At 42.6% G+C, this 19,412-nt stretch overlaps 1 protein-coding gene across 1 annotated transcript in view; it reads left to right on the top strand.

Annotated features, from left to right (window-relative positions):
• Window positions 1–18,674, top strand: part of NIPSNAP2 (nipsnap homolog 2) — a 33,470-nt gene extending 14,796 nt beyond the window's left edge. The window contains exons 3-10 of the mRNA XM_073665100.1: window positions 1,671–1,716; window positions 6,792–6,886; window positions 6,966–7,036; window positions 7,843–7,983; window positions 9,649–9,680; window positions 10,809–10,903; window positions 15,731–15,814; window positions 16,328–18,674. Of these exons, the coding sequence (XP_073521201.1) occupies window positions 1,671–1,716; window positions 6,792–6,886; window positions 6,966–7,036; window positions 7,843–7,983; window positions 9,649–9,680; window positions 10,809–10,903; window positions 15,731–15,814; window positions 16,328–16,392 (629 nt within the window). The 3' untranslated portion in view covers window positions 16,393–18,674. The remainder of the gene's footprint in view (window positions 1–1,670; window positions 1,717–6,791; window positions 6,887–6,965; window positions 7,037–7,842; window positions 7,984–9,648; window positions 9,681–10,808; window positions 10,904–15,730; window positions 15,815–16,327) is intronic.
• The last annotated feature ends 738 nt before the right edge of the window (window positions 18,675–19,412 follow it).

Here is a 19,412-nt window from a genome sequence, read left to right as displayed (position 1 = left end):
CACTAAATTAAAAATTACCATTAGTACAGGTAAAAAAGGAAGCACTTTCAATAGATAGTACATAATTGCCCTAACACTTCACTTACCGAGACCCCCCTTTTGTCTTTCCTTACTGTATTAAAGAAGTTGTCCACTACTTTTACATAGATGCCCTATCCGTAGGATAGGGCATCAATGTATGATAGGCCGGGGTCCCCCGCCGATCAGCTGTTATTGGTGGCAGCGGCGGCTGCCACCGGCTGGTAGTGCTCACCTGCGGGGCTCTGCTGTCAAGTGGTAGTGGCTGCCGCGGTGTATAGCACATCCGCCTCCTATTCTATTGAATGGAAGACAGATCTGCAGTACACCGCGGCGGCCACTACCACTTGACAGCGGAGCCCCACAGGTGAGCACTTCCGGCTGGCGGCAGCTGCAGCCGACACTGATAACAGCTGATCGGCGGGGGTGCCTCTTGCGTGACCCCGGCCGATCATAAATTGATGCCCTATCCTATGGATAGGGCATCAATGTAAAAGTAGTGGACAACCCCTTTAATGCTGTCTGATGTCATTATGCCACTTCTGAAAAAATATTTAAACCCCATGCTTATAGATTTTCTGAAAGTGGGCACCTGACACATTGTCAAAATGCCTCTCAGCACTTTATACTCATGACATCTTTATACAATTTTGCCACAAGGTGTGATTTTGCTAGATAAAAAACTGCATAAAAATATATATTCTTGGCAGACCAATTATATCACTGTGCCTTTTCACATTTCGGACTTTGATCTATGTTGTGGGTCAAACTCCCCAATGCAAGTCAATGGCCCTGTGTGTAATCAATATAATACAGATGACGCTAGATTGCTTTAATGGTAACGTTATTTTGCCATTACTACTAGTGTCAAGTGTCTCATCCTGTATCCTTTTACAGACCATAACTAGCTTTATTACATTGTAGAACTGAACATTACACTGAATATGTTAAGGATCCCAATGTTAATATCATTACTAACACTTTTTTTATGACATCATGACTTTTTTCCCTTTACATGTACAATTTTAGTGTTTGTTTGAGTGTACATTTAAAGGGAATCTGTCATCGGGTTTTTGCTCCCCCAACTGAGAGCAGCATAATGTAGGGGCAGACACCCTGATTCTAGTGATAAGGCACTTATTGAGCTGCTTACTGTCAGTTGTGTAAAATCACAGTTTCATCTGCTGCAGACCTAGCCGGTCTCTGAATGCTGATCTCTGTATAACCCCGCCCAGGACACTGGCAGCTTTCTGCCCATGTGCAGTGTACACAGAAAGCTGCCAATCAGTGGTGGGGGCTGGGCTATACAGAGCTCATGAATATGGAGGACTAGCTGGTAGCAGGTTTAGTAGTCCTCTAGTGATAATCTTCTGCTGATAGCGTAGTTGTGATAAAATCTCTGCTAAGCAGCCCGGTAAGTGACACATCACTGGAATCAGGGTCTCTGTCCCTACATAATGCTGCCCTTAGATCAGGTGGCAAAAACCTGGTGACAAATTCTTATGTTAGGAAAAATGTCTGCTGTCTTTTTGTTAACTACATAATTGAGTGACTTGAGTGTCTGATCACACTTTTTTGACATCATAGATCCAATGTGATTTCTTTGCATGATCTGCTTTTTCTTCTAATACTGTTTCCTTTTATGACTCCAGTTCACAATGTAAAGCCAGAATATCTTGATGCGTACAACAAGCTCTGGTAAGTTCCCTCTTCGTATAATGTGAACCTCTGTACTGTAGATAGCACTGCATGGAAAAAGGCAGATTAGGGGGTGACCTAATCACTATGCATGTATCAGAGGTCTAATGATCTATTGATACCCAGGACTTGTACATAGCAAAAAGGGGCATCCACAATGTCTGGACCATTTTTTAAAAAAAAACTAGGTACTTTTTAAAATTTTTCTGTGAAAAAAAAAAATGATGAATATTTACTATTGCTGCCAAAAATGTAGACAGCATTTTGATAGATGAGACAGTCAGAAGTGTCAGATCTATTACAGTGGCGCACACTAATAGATTTGACGCACATTAGACTCTTTTCTTTTAAGTGGCATACTCTAGACCAGTATCTGAGGCCTGTCACAAATCAGGAAGAATAGAAATATAAGGATTAATAATAATAATCATTTTTATTTATATAGCGCCCACATATTCCGCAGCACTTTACAATTAAGCGGTGACATGTACAGATAATAAATGCAATACAAGGTAAGACAGTTTAATCAGTTACATTAGGAGTGAGGTCCCTGCTCATAGGCTTACAATCTACAACGAAATGGGGGGACACAGTAGGTGAAAAGTGCTTGTTATTTCTGGTCCAGCCATTATAATAAATAGGGATTTTCATATAAGGCTGCATGATCCGGTCATCAAGGGTTACAAACTCAGATTGTCAGAACAAGCTCATTGACAGGTTCTCAGTTAACTCATTATGCAGCCAGCAATTGGGACTATACACTGTGTTCCAAATTATTATGCAAAAAGTGTTTAGGAGTGATAAGGTAAGAATTTTTTTGTTTGTCAGTTAAACTCATTGATGGTGATGTGTGTCAGGGCTCTTTATATCACTGTAAGCAATTGCAGACACCTGTGCTAATTAGTTTGGCAGGTGTGTCCAATGAAAGGCAAGACTACTTAAGAAGGCTGTCCCACATTATTAAGCAGCCTACATTTTCTGCCAAAATGGGAAAGAAAAAGGATGTGTCGGCTGCTGAGAAGCAACAAATTGTGGAGTGTTTAGGTCAAGGCATGACTACAATCAACATTGCCAAGACACTTCATCCTGATCATCGCACAATCAAGAAGTATGTAGCTGATTCACAGTACACACATGTGCGTGCTGATAAGGGAAAATTGAGGACTCTTTCCTACAGGCAATTACGTCAGGTTAAAAGAGCAGCGGCAAAAAAGCCTTGTCATAGCAGCAGACAAGTTTTTGAAGCTGCTGGTGCCTCCAACGTCCCCCGAACAACAAGATGCAGGGTCCTTCAGAGGTTTGCAGCTGTGCGTAAGCCATCCTGTCGACCTCCTCTATCCACTGCACACAAGCAGAAACGGCTCCAGTGGGCCAAACAATACATGAAAATACATCAAAACTGTTTTGTTCACCGATGAGTGCCGTGCAACGCTCGATGGTCCAGATGGATGGAGTGGAGGATGGCTGGTTGATGGACACCCCATGCAAATGTAGCACCCTGAGGATTCGGCTGCTACAGGGGTATTACACCTCAAGCCAGAGGTGTGGTATTCCACTCCCGGGTAAGGATGGAGTGTGGAACTGAGCTCAGTAGGCTGCATGCACTACACACATCCCATTTCCGAGGAACAGACCGACGGTACTCCCACTAGAGAAATGTGCAGGTACGACAGTGTCTGTTCCTGGCTGGAGTGGGAGGGGGGTGGAACATCCCAGTAGTGTAGGGGCAGATAGGGGGAGCAGTCTGGGTAGTGCTAGGAGCTCATTGGGTGCTGGTCACCTGAGCTCACACATAGAGGGAGTATATAAGGTGGGCACCATCTTAGGACAGGGTCTTTTGCAGAGTGAGGTCAGTCTGTCAGAGTTGAGTCAGAGAAGCAGAGCAGAGGAGAAGAGCAGCTCCAAGGCCAAGAGAGAGAGAGAGGAGAAAGAAAGACCCAGAGGGGGAGAAAGAAGGAACTCCAAGAGCCCAAATTAGACCAGAGGGTGAAGAGTTGGCAACAGGGTACCGGATCCCAAGCTGGCAGAGGCTACAGCACACCTTAGCCAGGAACCGGAGGTCGTGGGCAGGACCGATCTGCCACGATCACCCACTAAATCCACCCGGAAGGCAGACCAGGAATAGGGTCAGGGAACCCAGAGACAAGGGTTTACCACCAAGAGGCCCGAGGGAGCCGGACATAGGTGGATCCCTGGTGGGGAAGGCCAGAGAAGAGGACAGGACAGAAAGGGAGCTCAGGACCACGCTCCAGAATCACCTGGGGGTTGGCTGAGTCCAGGACCTGGTGGACGCAGCACGGCTCGGGTGGTCACTTAAGGCCGGAGTGACCAGAACAACTGCAGTAAGTAAACAAACCCTGAACTGCACAGCCCGACTCTGAGTCTCATTTCCATCCTCGCTGCACCACCACAACCCCCATCCTCTGCAACTGACCCCCTGAGGCTATACCCCTCCCGTTGGGGGTTATACTACCTGAGCTGCACATACATCACCAGCCTCAGCGGACCCTGCTGCAGCGGCGGCCGTATTGACCGCAATTCAACGGGTGGCGTAGTCGACACAAAAGAACATCTAGTAACATCATAAGGACTGCCACACACTGAGCTTGACACCCTGGGCACGGACCGGGTCACAGCCACTCGGAGACTACAACCCCCATCTGATCCGGCTCCGGGTATCCCCAACAACACTGGCCCAGGGGGCGCGTCACAAACACGGCTACGGCGCCAACAAGGAGGAGGTGGAGTAATGTTTTGGGCTGGAATCATGGGGAGAGAGATTGTCGGCCCCTTTAGGATCCCTGAAGGGGTAAAGATGAACTCCATAATGTATGTGGAGTTTCTCAAACAGCACTTCCTGCCATGGTTCAAGAAGAAGAACCGTGCATTCCGCAGCAAGATCATTTTCATGCATGATAATGCCCCGTCTCATGCTGCACATAACACATCTGCATCTCTGGCTGCTATGGGCATAAAAGGGGACAAACTTATGGTGTGACCCCCATGCTCCCCTGACCTCTACCCCATTCAGAACCTTTGGAGCATCATTAAAAGGAGTGTCTATGATGGCGGGAGGCAGTTCACATCTAAGCAACAGCTCTGGGAGGGTATTCTGTCCTCATGCAAAACAACTGAAGCAGAAACCATCCAAAACCTGACAAATTCAATGGACGAGAGAGTTCAGAAGCTCCTTTCGAACAATGGGTCCTATGTGCAAATGTAACATCACCTAGAATAAAGTTTTGAGTTGAAAACTGTTTGATTTCAGTTTGTAATAACCTGCTAATGCTTAGAATTTCAAAAATGACCATTTTTTTTGTTCTTTATTAAAATGAAAAGGTTGAAAACTCTGCTGTGCATAATAATTTGGAACATGCATTTTGAGTGCAGTTTGAGTTTTTTATTTTTTTAAAAATATACTGTTATCATAGGCAGTTTGTACAAAAACCTTTCAATTGTACTCTAATAGTTATTTGACTGGAAAATTACAATGACTGCAATTCATATAGGTAATTTGGGGAAATCTGAGAAAATATTATTTGCATAATAATTTGGAACACAGTGTAAACTGTGGCAATTTTGTGATGAAATCCAATTCAGAAATTATTTTTAGCCACAAATACATGCTTTAAATAAAAAAAAATATCCCTAAAAGGTGGACAGTTCCTTTAAGACCATGTTCACAGTGTAAATGCATTTTTTTCTGCTTTTTTCCGCATGTTTTTTGCAACTGTCGGCACCATAATACACAATAACAATCTTTTTTCCGCTAACCTTTTAACAAAGTTGTGGGCTTTTTTTCTATACTCTGTTAGAAAGTTTTTGGCGCCATTAAAATATAAATATGTCCAAAATGCCTCTGACAAAAGTAACGCTGGAGTTCTGGTGCAATAGTAAATCAGCCTCCTTGTGATTATAATTAGTTTTAAAGCTCACAGTAAATGCCTGTAGTGAGCGCATATGTATGGTAAACTATGGGCATGAATTACAATCTTTATCATTCGTTATTGTTTTCAAATTTGTCCATAAAAAATTAATAGATGTTCGTGATTTTTTTTTTTCAAAGTTGCACACACAAAAAAGTCAACCTAAATTCTAAGCTCCATTTACTAGATTATTAGCGATGGAGTGTTAATCCAAAGTAATATTCTGACTGCTTTATCTGAATATTTTTCCACTGACGGGCAGAAAATTGGTTCTGCCTAGTTTTACCGTGTGTTTCATGACTTGTCATAATGATGATCAGAAGTGTTGTGTCACAAGGACCCAGACTGTCCTATGAGAAAAGAGAGCAAACTATATACGGTATAAGCACCGACTCTCATGAATGGAAGTTAAAGGCACAGAATGCTTTCATGAATTTTTGTATATAAAGGCTTTTTTCCACAAACAAAAGTTCATTTTAATCAATAGATCTTGGAATAATAATAAGTTCCACAATTGGATGTATTTAAATAAAATGTTCCTTTGCTGAGATAATCTTATAAATGTGCCCCTGCTGTGTACTGTGTAATGGCCGTGTCTGACTGTGCAGGAACAGGGTCTGATCATACCACAGCTCCTGGGCAGGGGAGGAAGGAAAAGACTATGCAGACAGGACAGCAGGGGATCACAGCTGATTCTTTCTTTGAAGTAAAACATTGTTTAAAACAGGCAGTGAAATCTTTTACCTCACAGAAAGAATCAGCTGTGATCCCCTGCTGTAATGTCTGTATACTCTTTTGCTTCCCCCACCTGCCCAGGAGATGTGGTATGATCAGACCATGTTCCAGCACGGTCAGACACAGCCATTACACAGTACACAGCAGGGGCACATTTATAAGATTATCTCAGCACAGGAACATTTTATTTAAACACATCCAATTGTGGAACTTATTATTATTCCAAGATCTATTGATTAAAATGAACTTTCGTTTGTGGAAAAACCCCTTTAATACATTAAATGCATACATATTGTAGTTTGTCAAATCCTATTATATATCAGATTCCATTTAATCATGTGGATTAAGAGTTAGGCTTGGTACTACATTTTGTGAAAAGTGTCCTAAATGTTTTACTACATTCCTGTTTTAAAGTGAGGAGGTACTGCCAAAGGTCCATGCGGGAGAGGAATACCCATGTACGTTGGTGGGCACTTGGAATACATGGTATGGAGAACAGGATCAGGCAGGTGTGTGCATTTTCATCTCAACCACTTGGCAGGCTAACATGTTCCTAAGGATCATGTGCTGATATGGGTCTTTTTACAGTTCACTTGTGGCGGTATGAAGGAGGATATCCAGCACTCACAGAGGTGATGAGTAAACTTAGGAAAAACAAGGTAAGTCCTCACAACAAATTCCATAAAGATTCACATATTACATCAGCACATTTTAGATTACAATAAATTTAAAAATGATTTAGGTCAGTCAGAACGGCAAAAATGTAAAATGAGCAGCTTGGGGTTCAACATTCAGTGAAAGTTTGAAATGAGTTACATATTATTGATTGTCCAGCACTCAAAACATATTACAGAAGCACAAACAAAAAAACAATCGATAGGGGAAAGAAAAACCAAACTAAACAGAACAAATACTCAATGGCCCTCACAAAGAAGTACCAGCACAGTTTATAGGTAAAAAAACAATAATGTTAAAAAAAAGAAATCGCAATGAGGTCTTATAATAATGTACACTTATTTATTTGTGCCGGTATAACTCATTCTTACATCCTCCCTGTTTTTTTCACATTTCACCCCCTAAAGGATGCTCCAGCAGTGTCTGTTTGCCCATTGTAGTTAGAATGCTCCTGGCTGATCATCTGTCTCAGTATAGCTGCCTCTGTGTCTTTTCATCATTGCTGCCTAGTTTCTAACGGAGGTTAATTCTCTTAATTACTATGCAGTGCAGAGCTGAGTTGTTTGTTACCGTCTGCTGACAAATCAGTGAAACTGCCAATGGTGCTTTGTTGATGCATATGGCAGTAGATCATTCTCTTCCATATGCATCAAAAGAGCAACATCTGCAATTTCATATCACAGATCTCTCAGCAGCAGGTAGCAAACACCGCTCTGTTCTGTGTTGCCTAGTTATTAAGTAATTAATAGATTTACATATAAGTTCTTGATATATTTTTATTTGTGGACAGGAATTCACCGAGTTTCGCAAAGAACGGGGCAATATGTTGCTTTCTCGTAAAAATCAGCTACTACTTGAATTCAGCTTCTGGAATGAGCCTGTCCCTAGACAAGGGCCGAATATTTATGAGCTGAGATCTTACCAACTTAGGGTGAGTTTTGATTTAGCACAATTGTATATGTGCTATGTGTTACTTGTTTCTGAATTGTATAGTGGAGCATGGAGGACAGTACTAACAGTGTTGTGATATTACATGCATTGCGTTAATTTTTGCTATCTATATCTATCTTTTGCTAATTCCAGATTCGTGCAGTATAAAATCCTATAGTTTCTGCTTTTTCAGAAAGAATAGTTAGAAATACATGAAGCCGATTCTGGTGATTCCTGAAGCACAAGCACAGAATTTCTACTTATGAATTACAAACCATGAACTCTAATATCGTCTACTATATCTGTTAATATAATGCAGGACGTATTTATTGGCTTTTTACATAAGCTGTCAACATGCGTCCTCCTAAATGATCCCTGTGTATGGGTGTCTTTACACTTTGTAATAAAGTATACATTTGATCAAATTCTAGCTTCTATGACCCATTGCTACTGGTATTGAAAATACTGTTTAAATACCTTGCTATTGTGTTGTAGTTCTAGTCATATGGTGCCAAGGCTGGACACAAGCCATGAACACACAAAGGGAGTCAATCAGCACAAAATGACTGTTCAAACCAAGCACTGTGCATCCTCCCGCCTACTTATTTAACATCTTTGTCTGCCCTACTCTGGCTTCTGTAAAGGCAAAGCTGTCAATCAAGGAAGATGGATGAAAAATAAGTAGGTCTGAAGGCACAATGAACTGTTTGGCCACGCCAAGGGTGCCCCACATGCTGGTGCTTGGTTTGAACAGTCTGTTTTTGCTGGCAGAAGCCTTTTTAAGATGATCATTTTTAGCATTTCTGGAGCTGAGTGATTACAATTTCAACGGTCAAAAGTGAATTTACACATTAAGACCGCTGTAAACTTAATCAATGCCCATTGCTTCAGAGAGCAGCAGAATTCACTTCTTTTAGAAGAATGATGATTCTCCAAAATATGCAGGAAGGTCTAGAACTTTAGTTTGATGAACGGTGCGCTGTTGTCATAAGGAGTCTGTAGCATTTGGCATATGTGTAGTTCAGCATCTCTTTTTAATTGTAAGTGCTAAGAGTTGCAGACACAGGGCTTCCTTCACACCTGCGCAATATAGTTAATGGATGCGGAGTACTAACTATTCCAGGGACTGCCCGCTAGCTTCCCAGTTTATGGCTAGCTTATAGGTGTGTCTGTGCACTGATCTAATGATTAGCACATTCTATTTTGTATCTTTTATCATCTGCAGCTAATACCCAGTGTGCTGTGTGTACTTTAGCTTTACATACACTATAGGTACAGTGTACTTTTTGTCTCATTCACATGAGATGTTGTTATGGCTTTGTGGGATATATGTATTGTTCACAGGTATACTGTGTATGTGCATGTTAAAACTTTTTGCTTGTCAAAGGTCCATTTGTCAAGTACAGTCACATTTACAGTTTGTCTGGACTCTGTATATTACAGCAATGCACAATGGAGCCTTCTGTGCTGTGAGGCTATCTCTGAGTATGGTATACTGCGATCAATCTCCCCTATAATCCTATTGTGATTAAACATGTGATGCCATGTATAACTGCTGGTGAATTTTCGTGTTTACTACCTCCACTTTTTGTAGAATTTATTATTAGTGCCGCCCTCCTAAAACTTTCCATTTTGCTACATGGGACATGCTTTTTTTCTTTTCCAGCCCGGAACCATGATTGAATGGGGAAACCACTGGTAAGGACACAACACATTAGACTAATAATTCCTATTCAAGACTTTGTAAAATATTTCACTTAAATGGAACTTATCACCTTTTTGCTGCAATGAGAGCAGCATGATATGCGGGCAGAGACCCTGATTTAAGCGATGTATCATTTACTGAGTGGCTTGCTGCAGCTTTGATAAAATCAGTATTATCTGCCGCAGATCTGTTGGTTTTCTGAATGCTGAGCTATGTAGAACCTCACCCATACCACCGATTGGCAGCTTTCTGTGTACTGTGCATACGCGGAAAGCTGCCAATCAGTAGTGGATGTGGGGTTGGTTATACAGAACTCATGAATATGGAGGACTACATGGCAGCAGGTTTATAAGTCCTCCAACGATAATCTCCTAATGATATAACACTGATTTTACCAAAAACTACAGCAAGCAGTCCAGCAAGAGACACATCTCTGGAATCAAGGTCTCTGCCTCTACATTATGCTACTCTATGAGATTAGGTGGCAAAAAAACCTAATGACAGATTCCTTTTAAAAAGGATTTACAATAAAAACAAAATAATAACTCTTGAAGTTAGAGGTATTCTCATCTTATATTTATGACATATCCTTTGAATATACCATAAATGTATAGTTGATGTGGGTCCAGCAATGGGTCCTGCATCTATCTCAGGAACGGGAGCCCTTACATTTGCTGCTGTGAGTAGAGAGGTGGTCTGAATGCCCATACAAATAAGTAGCAGTTCTGACTACCTCTCCACCAACAGCCGCACATGTCCAGGCCCTGTTTTCAGGATTGATTCAGTTCTCATTGGTGGGACCTCTGCATATACTATACATTAATGGCATATCTTCTGTACAAATCATAAATGTAAAAGGTGGGCATAATACTTTAAAGCTTAATTCTCTTGTAGTTTTAAGTACTGTTTTTGTAGTGCAAGTCTAAAAACAATAAAAAGGCGGAAAAAATAGTTTAAAAAATGGCATTACATCCAGTTTTTAATTATTTTATTCGGCTGTATTATACTGCGTGAAAGAGATGCTTCTGTGCTTTCCCTTTTTGGCAACATGCTCTAAATATGACAATAGATGTCAGTTAATATTCTAAATATGACCTTTGCTGTTTGTTTCTGTGTCTCAGGGCTCGTGCGATTCGGTATCGGCAAGACAATAGTGAAGCTGTAGCTGGATTTTTCTCGCAGATTGGACAGCTGTACATGGTCCATCATTTATGGGGTAAAATGATGTGTATATATTTTTTTCTATTGGCACCGAAATATCCAGTATTTTACCTAATCCAGCACAATGATTATTTTCTAAGCTACATGACAGCTACTGACTTACATAGTAATGACGTCCTAGAGACACCCTGTGACAAAACATTAACGCATTTCCCTATTTAAACCTTTGTTGTATTTGTCTAGACCTTTGTAACTTAAACTGGCCATATACAAGTACCAACTTTTAGCCTATCCATGGGGTAGGTGATAACTTACTGATCACTGAGATGCCACCAATTCAAGAACTGGGCTCTACAGAACCCCATCTGGGATAGGTGATAACTTTCTGATCACTGAGACTCCACCAATTCAAGAACCGGGCTCTACAGAACCCCATCTGGGACAGGTGATAACTTACTGATCACTGAGACTCCACCAATTCAAGAACCGGGCTCAACAGATCCCCATCTGGGATAGGTGATAACTTACTGATCACTGAGATGCCACCAATTCAAGAACCGGGCTCAACAGATCCCCATCTGGGATAGGTGATAACTTACTGATCACTGAGATGCCACCAATTCAAGAACCGGGCTCAACAGATCCCCATCTGGGACAGGTGATAACTTACTGATCACTGAGATGCCACCAATTCAAGAACCGGGCTCAACAGATCCCCATCTGGGATAGGTGATAACTTACTGATCACTGAGACTCCACCAATTCAAGAACCGGGCTCAACAGATCCCCATCTGGGATAGGTGATAACTTACTGATCACTGAGATGCCACCAATTCAAGAACCGGGCTCAACAGATCCCCATCTGGGATAGGTGATAACTTACTGATCACTGAGATGCCACCAATTCAAGAACCGGGCTCAACAGATCCCCATCTGGGATAGGTGATAACTTACTGATCACTGAGATGCCACCAATTCAAGAACCGGGCTCAACAGATCCCCATCTGGGATAGGTAATAACTTTCTGATCACTGAGACTCCACCAATTCAAGAACCGGGCTCAACAGATCCCCATCTGGGATAGGTGATAACTTACTGATCACTGAGACTCCACCAATTCAAGAACCGGGCTCTACAGATCCCCATCTGGGATAGGTGATAACTTACTGATCACTGAGATGCCACCAATTCAAGAACCGGGCTCTACAGAACCCCATCTGGGATAGGTGATAACTTTCTGATCACTGAGACTCTACCAATTCAAGAACCGGGCTCTACAGAACCCCATCTGGGATAGGTGATAACTTTCTGATCACTGAGACTCCACCAATTCAAGAACCGGGCTCTACAGATCCCCATCTGGGATAGGTGATAACTTACTGATCACTGAGATGCCACCAATTCAAGAACCGGGCTCTACAGAACCCCATCTGGGATAGGTGATAACTTACTGATCACTGAGATGCCACCAATTCAAGAACCGGGCTCTACAGAACCCCATCTGGGACAGGTGATAACTTACTGATCACTGAGACTCCACCAATTCAAGAACTGGGCTCTACAGATCCCCATCTGGGATAGGTGATAACTTTCTGATCACTGAGACTCCACCAATTCAAGAACCGGGCTCTACAGATCCCCATCTGGGATAGGTGATAACTTACTGATCACTGAGATGCCACCAATTCAAGAACCGGGCTCTACAGAACCCCATCTGGGATAGGTGATAACTTACTGATCACTGAGATGCCACCAATTCAAGAACCGGGCTCTACAGAACCCCATCTGGGACAGGTGATAACTTACTGATCACTGAGACTCCACCAATTCAAGAACTGGGCTCTACAGATCCCCATCTGGGACAGGTGATAACTTACTGATCACTGAGACTTCACCAATTCAAGAACCGGGCTCCACAGAACCCCATCTGGGATAGGTGATAACTTACTGATCACTGAGACTCCACCAATTCAAGAACCGGGCTCTACAGAACCCCATCTGGGATAGGTGATAACTTACTGATCACTGAGATGCCACCAATTCAAGAACCGGGCTCTACAGAACCCCATCTGGGACAGGTGATAACTTACTGATCACTGAGACTCCACCAATTCAAGAATTGGGATATGCAGAACCCCATCTGGGACAGGTGATAACTTACTGATCACTGAGATGCCACCAATTCAAGAACCGGGCTCTACAGAACCCCATCTGGGATAGGTGATAACTTACTGATCACTGAGATGCCACCAATTCAAGAACCGGGCTCTACAGAACCCCATCTGGGATAGGTGATAACTTACTGATCACTGAGATGCCACCAATTCAAGAACCGGGCTCTACAGAACCCCATCTGGGACAGGTGATAACTTACTGATCACTGAGACTCCACCAATTCAAGAATTGGGATATGCAGAACCCCATCTGGGACAGGTGATAACTTACTGATCACTGAGATGCCACCAATTCAAGAACCGGGCTCTACAGAACCCCATCTGGGATAGGTGATAACTTACTGATCACTGAGATGCCACCAATTCAAGAACCGGGCTCTACAGAACCCCATCTGGGATAGGTGATAACTTACTGATCACTGAGATGCCACCAATTCAAGAACCGGGCTCTACAGAACCCCATCTGGGACAGGTGATAACTTACTGATCACTGAGATGCCACCAATTCAAGAACCGGGCTCTACAGAACCCCATCTGGGATAGGTGATAACTTACTGATCACTGAGATGCCACCAATTCAAGAACCGGGCTCTACAGAACCCCATCTGGGATAGGTGATAACTTACTGATCACTGAGATGCCACCAATTCAAGAACCGGGCTCTACAGAACCCCATCTGGGACAGGTGATAACTTACTGATCACTGAGACTCCACCAATTCAAGAACTGGGCTCTACAGATCCCCATCTGGGACAGGTGATAACTTACTGATCACTGAGACTTCACCAATTCAAGAACCGGGCTCCACAGAACCCCATCTGGGATAGGTGATAACTTACTGATCACTGAGACTCCACCAATTCAAGAACCGGGCTCTACAGAACCCCATCTGGGATAGGTGATAACTTACTGATCACTGAGATGCCACCAATTCAAGAACCGGGCTCTACAGAACCCCATCTGGGACAGGTGATAACTTACTGATCACTGAGACTCCACCAATTCAAGAATTGGGATATGCAGAACCCCATCTGGGACAGGTGATAACTTACTGATCACTGAGACTTCACCAATTCAAGAACCGGGCTCCACAGAACCCCATCTGGGATAGGTGATAACTTACTGATCACTGAGACTCCACCAATTCAAGAACCGGGCTCTACAGAACCCCATCTGGGATAGGTGATAACTTACTGATCACTGAGATGCCACCAATTCAAGAACCGGGCTCTACAGAACCCCATCTGGGACAGGTGATAACTTACTGATCACTGAGACTCCACCAATTCAAGAATTGGGATATGCAGAACCCCATCTGGGACAGGTGATAACTTACTGATCACTGAGATGCCACCAATTCAAGAACCGGGCTCTACAGAACCCCATCTGGGACAGGTGATAACTTACTGATCACTGAGATGCCACCAATTCAAGAACCGGGCTCTACAGAACCCCATCTGGGATAGGTGATAACTTACTGATCACTGAGATGCCACCAATTCAAGAACCGGGCTCTACAGAACCCCATCTGGGACAGGTGATAACTTACTGATCACTGAGACTCCACCAATTCAAGAACTGGGCTCTACAGATCCCCATCTGGGACAGGTGATAACTTACTGATCACTGAGACTTCACCAATTCAAGAACCGGGCTCCACAGAACCCCATCTGGGATAGGTGATAACTTACTGATCACTGAGACTCCACCAATTCAAGAACCGGGCTCTACAGAACCCCATCTGGGATAGGTGATAACTCTCTGATCACTGAGACTCCACCAATTCAAGAATTGGGATATGCAGAACCCCATCTGGGATAGGTGATAACTTACTGATCACTGAGACTCCACCAATTCAAGAACTGGGATATGCAGAACCCCATCTGAATTAAGCAGCAGTGAAACAGCTGGAGAAAGCCAAGCACTGTATGTCGCTATCTTCAGTAGTCCCATAGACCATTAATAGACGAGTCTACCACTCATCTGATGAGGGCCACTTACAGAGCTGTCCTCAGGATGGATGGAAGTCACAATGGTGAGATACACAGTGCTCAGCAAGTTATGACTTATTCTGTAGGTTTCGTGATCACTCTATAAAGTGATACAAACACCCTTAAAAGGAAGTCTCTGCACAAAATTACTTTTCCTACGAAGCACAGGCACTTGGTGCACCCTTGGTGTGGCTAAGCGGTTTAATCCATCTTCACACTTACTTGTTCTCCATCATTCTACATTCTCCGCTGGCTAAAGATTGTGCTGTTAATCAAGAGAGCGGGAGGAGTGGTGTGGACATAGAGATAGAAAACAAATAGGTGGGAAGGTGCACTGGATTGCCCAGCCAAGCCAAGGATGCACCAAGCACCTATGCTTGGTTTGAACAGTCCTTTATGTGCCATATCCGTTGGTAAAACTAATAAACCTCTTTTAGTACTAGTCAGAAATTTTCATTAGAAACTATGTTTTTGATCACTCATTTATGGACATACTAGAAAGCTGTCCTCTGAGCCACAGTCACATCTTTGTTCTCAAAATCAGTTGGGGCTGGCTCCCATGGACAGCTGTCATCTGATGGAATGAAAATGATGTATGTTCTATCTGAATCCATGAAATCGCATGTATTTCAGGCATTACATTTTCATTAGGTACGGTAATGCAAAATCGGGTACTACATTATAATATTGTTAATTATCAATGTGATGCCATTCCAGCTTACACTGATCTCCAGACCAGAGATGACATCAGGAACTCAGCCTGGCAGAAAGATGGCTGGGATGAATGTGTCTACTATACAGGTAAGAGACCACAAACAGATCTATTATCTATATCAAGAAGGAGTCATGGCACTTGCCCATCTCCTATATCTTTATTCTTCAAGAACACGACATATAAAACAAACCCACGCAGGGCAGGAGGTGCAGCAAAGCGACGGGCTTTTTGCATCCTGTAGTTCTTCATCTGGCCTATATATCATTTTTCTATTTAAGGTGGTGTAGAAGTGGGTCTTGTATTAAGTTTATACTCACAAGGCTATGGCCCCACTATCAGTATTTGGTCAGTATTTTCCATCAGTATTTGTAAGCCAAGACCAGGTGAGGAACAATCAGAGGAAAAGTATAATAGAAACACGTCACCACTTCTGCATTTATCACCCACTCCTGGTTTTGGCAGCGACTCCTGAGAAAAAATACTGACCGAATACTGACCAAATACTGATTGTGGGGCCGTGGCCTAAATGTAACTTTTATATATTTTTTTTTAAAACTCTTGTGTCACAATAAAATATACTAGTCATTTTTTTGTTTCAGTCCCTCTTATACAGGAGATGGAATCCAGAATTATGATCCCATTGAAGAGTTCTCCTCTCCAGTAATGCACAGTGTCTTTTGTGCCTCAGCTGAAACGGTGGCAAACCTCTTATATCCTTTGCTTGATCACATTCAAGCTCCCAAGACAAATGACTTCCGATTATGTAGAACTTAGCTCTTCACATGGTACCTACACCACGTTGGTAGTACATGGATTGTTTTATCTCCCTAAGAATATTGAATTGCAGTATGACCACTCCTGTGATAAGGAACTAACAAGCACTTCATACAATGGTGGGAAGCTGGTGGCCCTTGGCTACTGTCCCTATGTGTACAGTACACAGGGCACCACAGCTTGGTCACACAATGGTGTAATGAGCTGTGTACACCAGGAGGTAAGCCGCTGTGTGATGCCCCTGATAGTGGCTCATCTTTAAATAACAAATCAGACATGTTAAACTTATGCTTCCCTGACATCTGATGTTGGGAGACCACATACACATTAGATGGTTGGATGATGTTTGGAAGGCATTAATATCATGTGTATGGTCAGCTTGAAGGTGTTGGCCAGGAATACAGTTTTTCCTTATCCAAAGGCTTGCACATGTATAAAACACTAAACCCACTGATATTCACCCTCCCCAGATCCAGCGCTGCCTCTCTATCGCCACACTGGTCTTTGTTAACTGGCTGCAGCGATGGTATCATGACATCACAGCTGCAGCCAATCCCTGAACTCTGCTCTGCCATTGGACGAACCATCAGACTGGATCACCGGCAACAGCCTGTATATCAGGGTTCCCCAACGCCAATCCTCTAGAGCCACCAGCTGTTGATGTTTTCAGGATTTCCTTCGTATTGCCCGGGTGATAATTCCATCACCTACACAGGCAATAATTCAACTATCACCCGGGCAATACTAAGGAAACCCTGAAAACATGACCTGCTGGTGGCTCTTGAGGACCGGAGTTGGGGAACACTGCTCTATATCATACCATAGCTCCAACCACTATAAAGGTATGACAAAGAATTGTTCACAGAATTCAAATTATAGATCAAGAAAAACCTAGAAGTCTTATTCGGAGGTGAAAATTCTCTTCAAGCTTCCAAGTAAAGATGCCCATCTCCCCAGCCACTCAGAAAACATGCCAATCCTTAGTGAAGCTCCAGTTTAGAGCCGATTTCATTAAAAAAGTTGTCTCAGTAAAATGTATTCCCTAAGCCTTCCTAACTATCTATGATGTAGTCTTCCTCAATTTCCAGCTCCGCTCTGGTTCCTCTTGACCACTCTGCTGCTTTGTCTAGTGTGTGGAGCTTTTCTAGCTTTTCCAGTGTAAGTCTATGAGACCCAGAATGAAGCTGCATAGACTTACAGAGAAAGCGGCTTCTGGTCCACATTAACCCTTGTGTGATCTGGCTAGTCTGCTTTCCGGTCACTTTGGGCCAGCAGAGAACTGGAGTGGTGCTGGAAATCGGGGAAGATGGCGATGGCTAAGTATTTTATTACACTTAGACTACCTTATATACATGAATAGGAAGAATTGGGGAAATAAAAAAATAATTGAGACTTTAACAGAATTATAAGTAATTCCCTCATGTAACAATATCTGAATCCCGACATTTATTTTGCTTCTGTTAATTTTCCTCTACAGCTTCACAAGCTCAAGCTCTCTACCTTTTAGGAATACAGATGCTGTATGCAGTAGCCTGTATTCTGTGAATGTAGCCCATTGTGACAACCCCAGCAAGAAGAACACAGGCGCTTCCTGCAACTTTCAACTACTTCTTTCTATCGTTTTAACCACTTTTGCTGTACCAGGGCTTCACACGTTTCTCCTTTCCTTATACAGAATTACACCCAGTCTGTAATGTAACCCTTATTATGGACGCCCTGTTACATTGGTATAATAGTGCATCTGTTACCAACAAAACCAATTTCTTTTGTGTGGTGTTGAAAAGTTACAATTAATCTTTATTATGTAATTTAATCTGTATACAGGTCATGCCTCTTATGTTCATGGCGATTCTCTTGTATTCATCCCATCGAAAGCTGTTTTTCCCCCAGTTTTATGTGTGTTGCACAAATACAACGCATCCGATGATTTCCATAAATATGACCACCAGCAATATCGGTCAGGTTGCCCACATTTCAAATCTACATATAGGTTTTCCAGGGCAGATATTGGTGGTTCTCTTGGAAATATAGGATGTTGCTAGATAATGTCATCCTGCGGAGATTAGATATATTCCTCTCCTGTGTGGAAGGAGAACTAATTCTCTATAAAACGTTTGTAAATTGTTGCAATATAGGTCATCATGTGAATAAATGTTCCTGGTTTTCTGCTAAGCAGCGGTAATGAATCCTTTTATTTGGCATGATGTTTACTTTGTGTTGTGGATCCAGGGTTGGCCATACAGTGCAGATGGCAGTCTACTGAATGCTCACACAGCCAACAGCCATTCCTCCTGACCGCCCCATGCACGTGCCAAGCATGTATGTGTTCTCATTAGGGAGAGGGGAGGAACTGACTGATGACTAAAAAACCGCCTCTGCAAACAGATTACCAAAAGAATCAGGCAAGTTGAAATCCAACATGGCCAAGTCTGCCACCAGGGAGATTAGATGTGTACAGCTATTTTGGCATCATATGCTCAATTGTTTTTGTGTCTGTGACAAATATACAAATAGCTGAACAAACTTTAATAATTAAAGTATTAGACAAAGTTCAATTCTGATAAATGTGCAACACTGAGTGCGTGATATTGTTAAATGGAATCTGTCAGTAGGATCAACCCTCCTAAGCCCTTTATAAGGGCATGTAGGTCATAGGAAGCTGAATGTGATACCTTGATATCTGCAATTAAAAGTTTATTCTTGAGAAATCCACAATTTTCTTATGTAAATGAGCTGTTAAGATCAATGGACCTGACATATCTCCCTGCCAATCTGTCTCCAGAGCTTATGTTACATGAAAAGGTGGCATTACCAGTGTGAGACATGTAATGACTGACAGTCTGCATGGTTCACACTGGTAACTCATCACATCTGTGTGGCTTTCTCTGGAATAAGACAATGGATCGCAGA

The sequence above is a fragment of the Phyllobates terribilis genome, unplaced genomic scaffold (assembly GCF_046119375.1).
Source record: "Phyllobates terribilis strain yellow unplaced genomic scaffold, ASM4611937v1 Scaffold_2__4_contigs__length_985480577, whole genome shotgun sequence".
In the NCBI taxonomy this organism is placed as follows: Eukaryota; Metazoa; Chordata; class Amphibia; order Anura; family Dendrobatidae; genus Phyllobates; species Phyllobates terribilis.
Note: the sequence above shows the minus strand (reverse complement) of the source record. Positions and strands in the feature narration are given on the sequence as shown.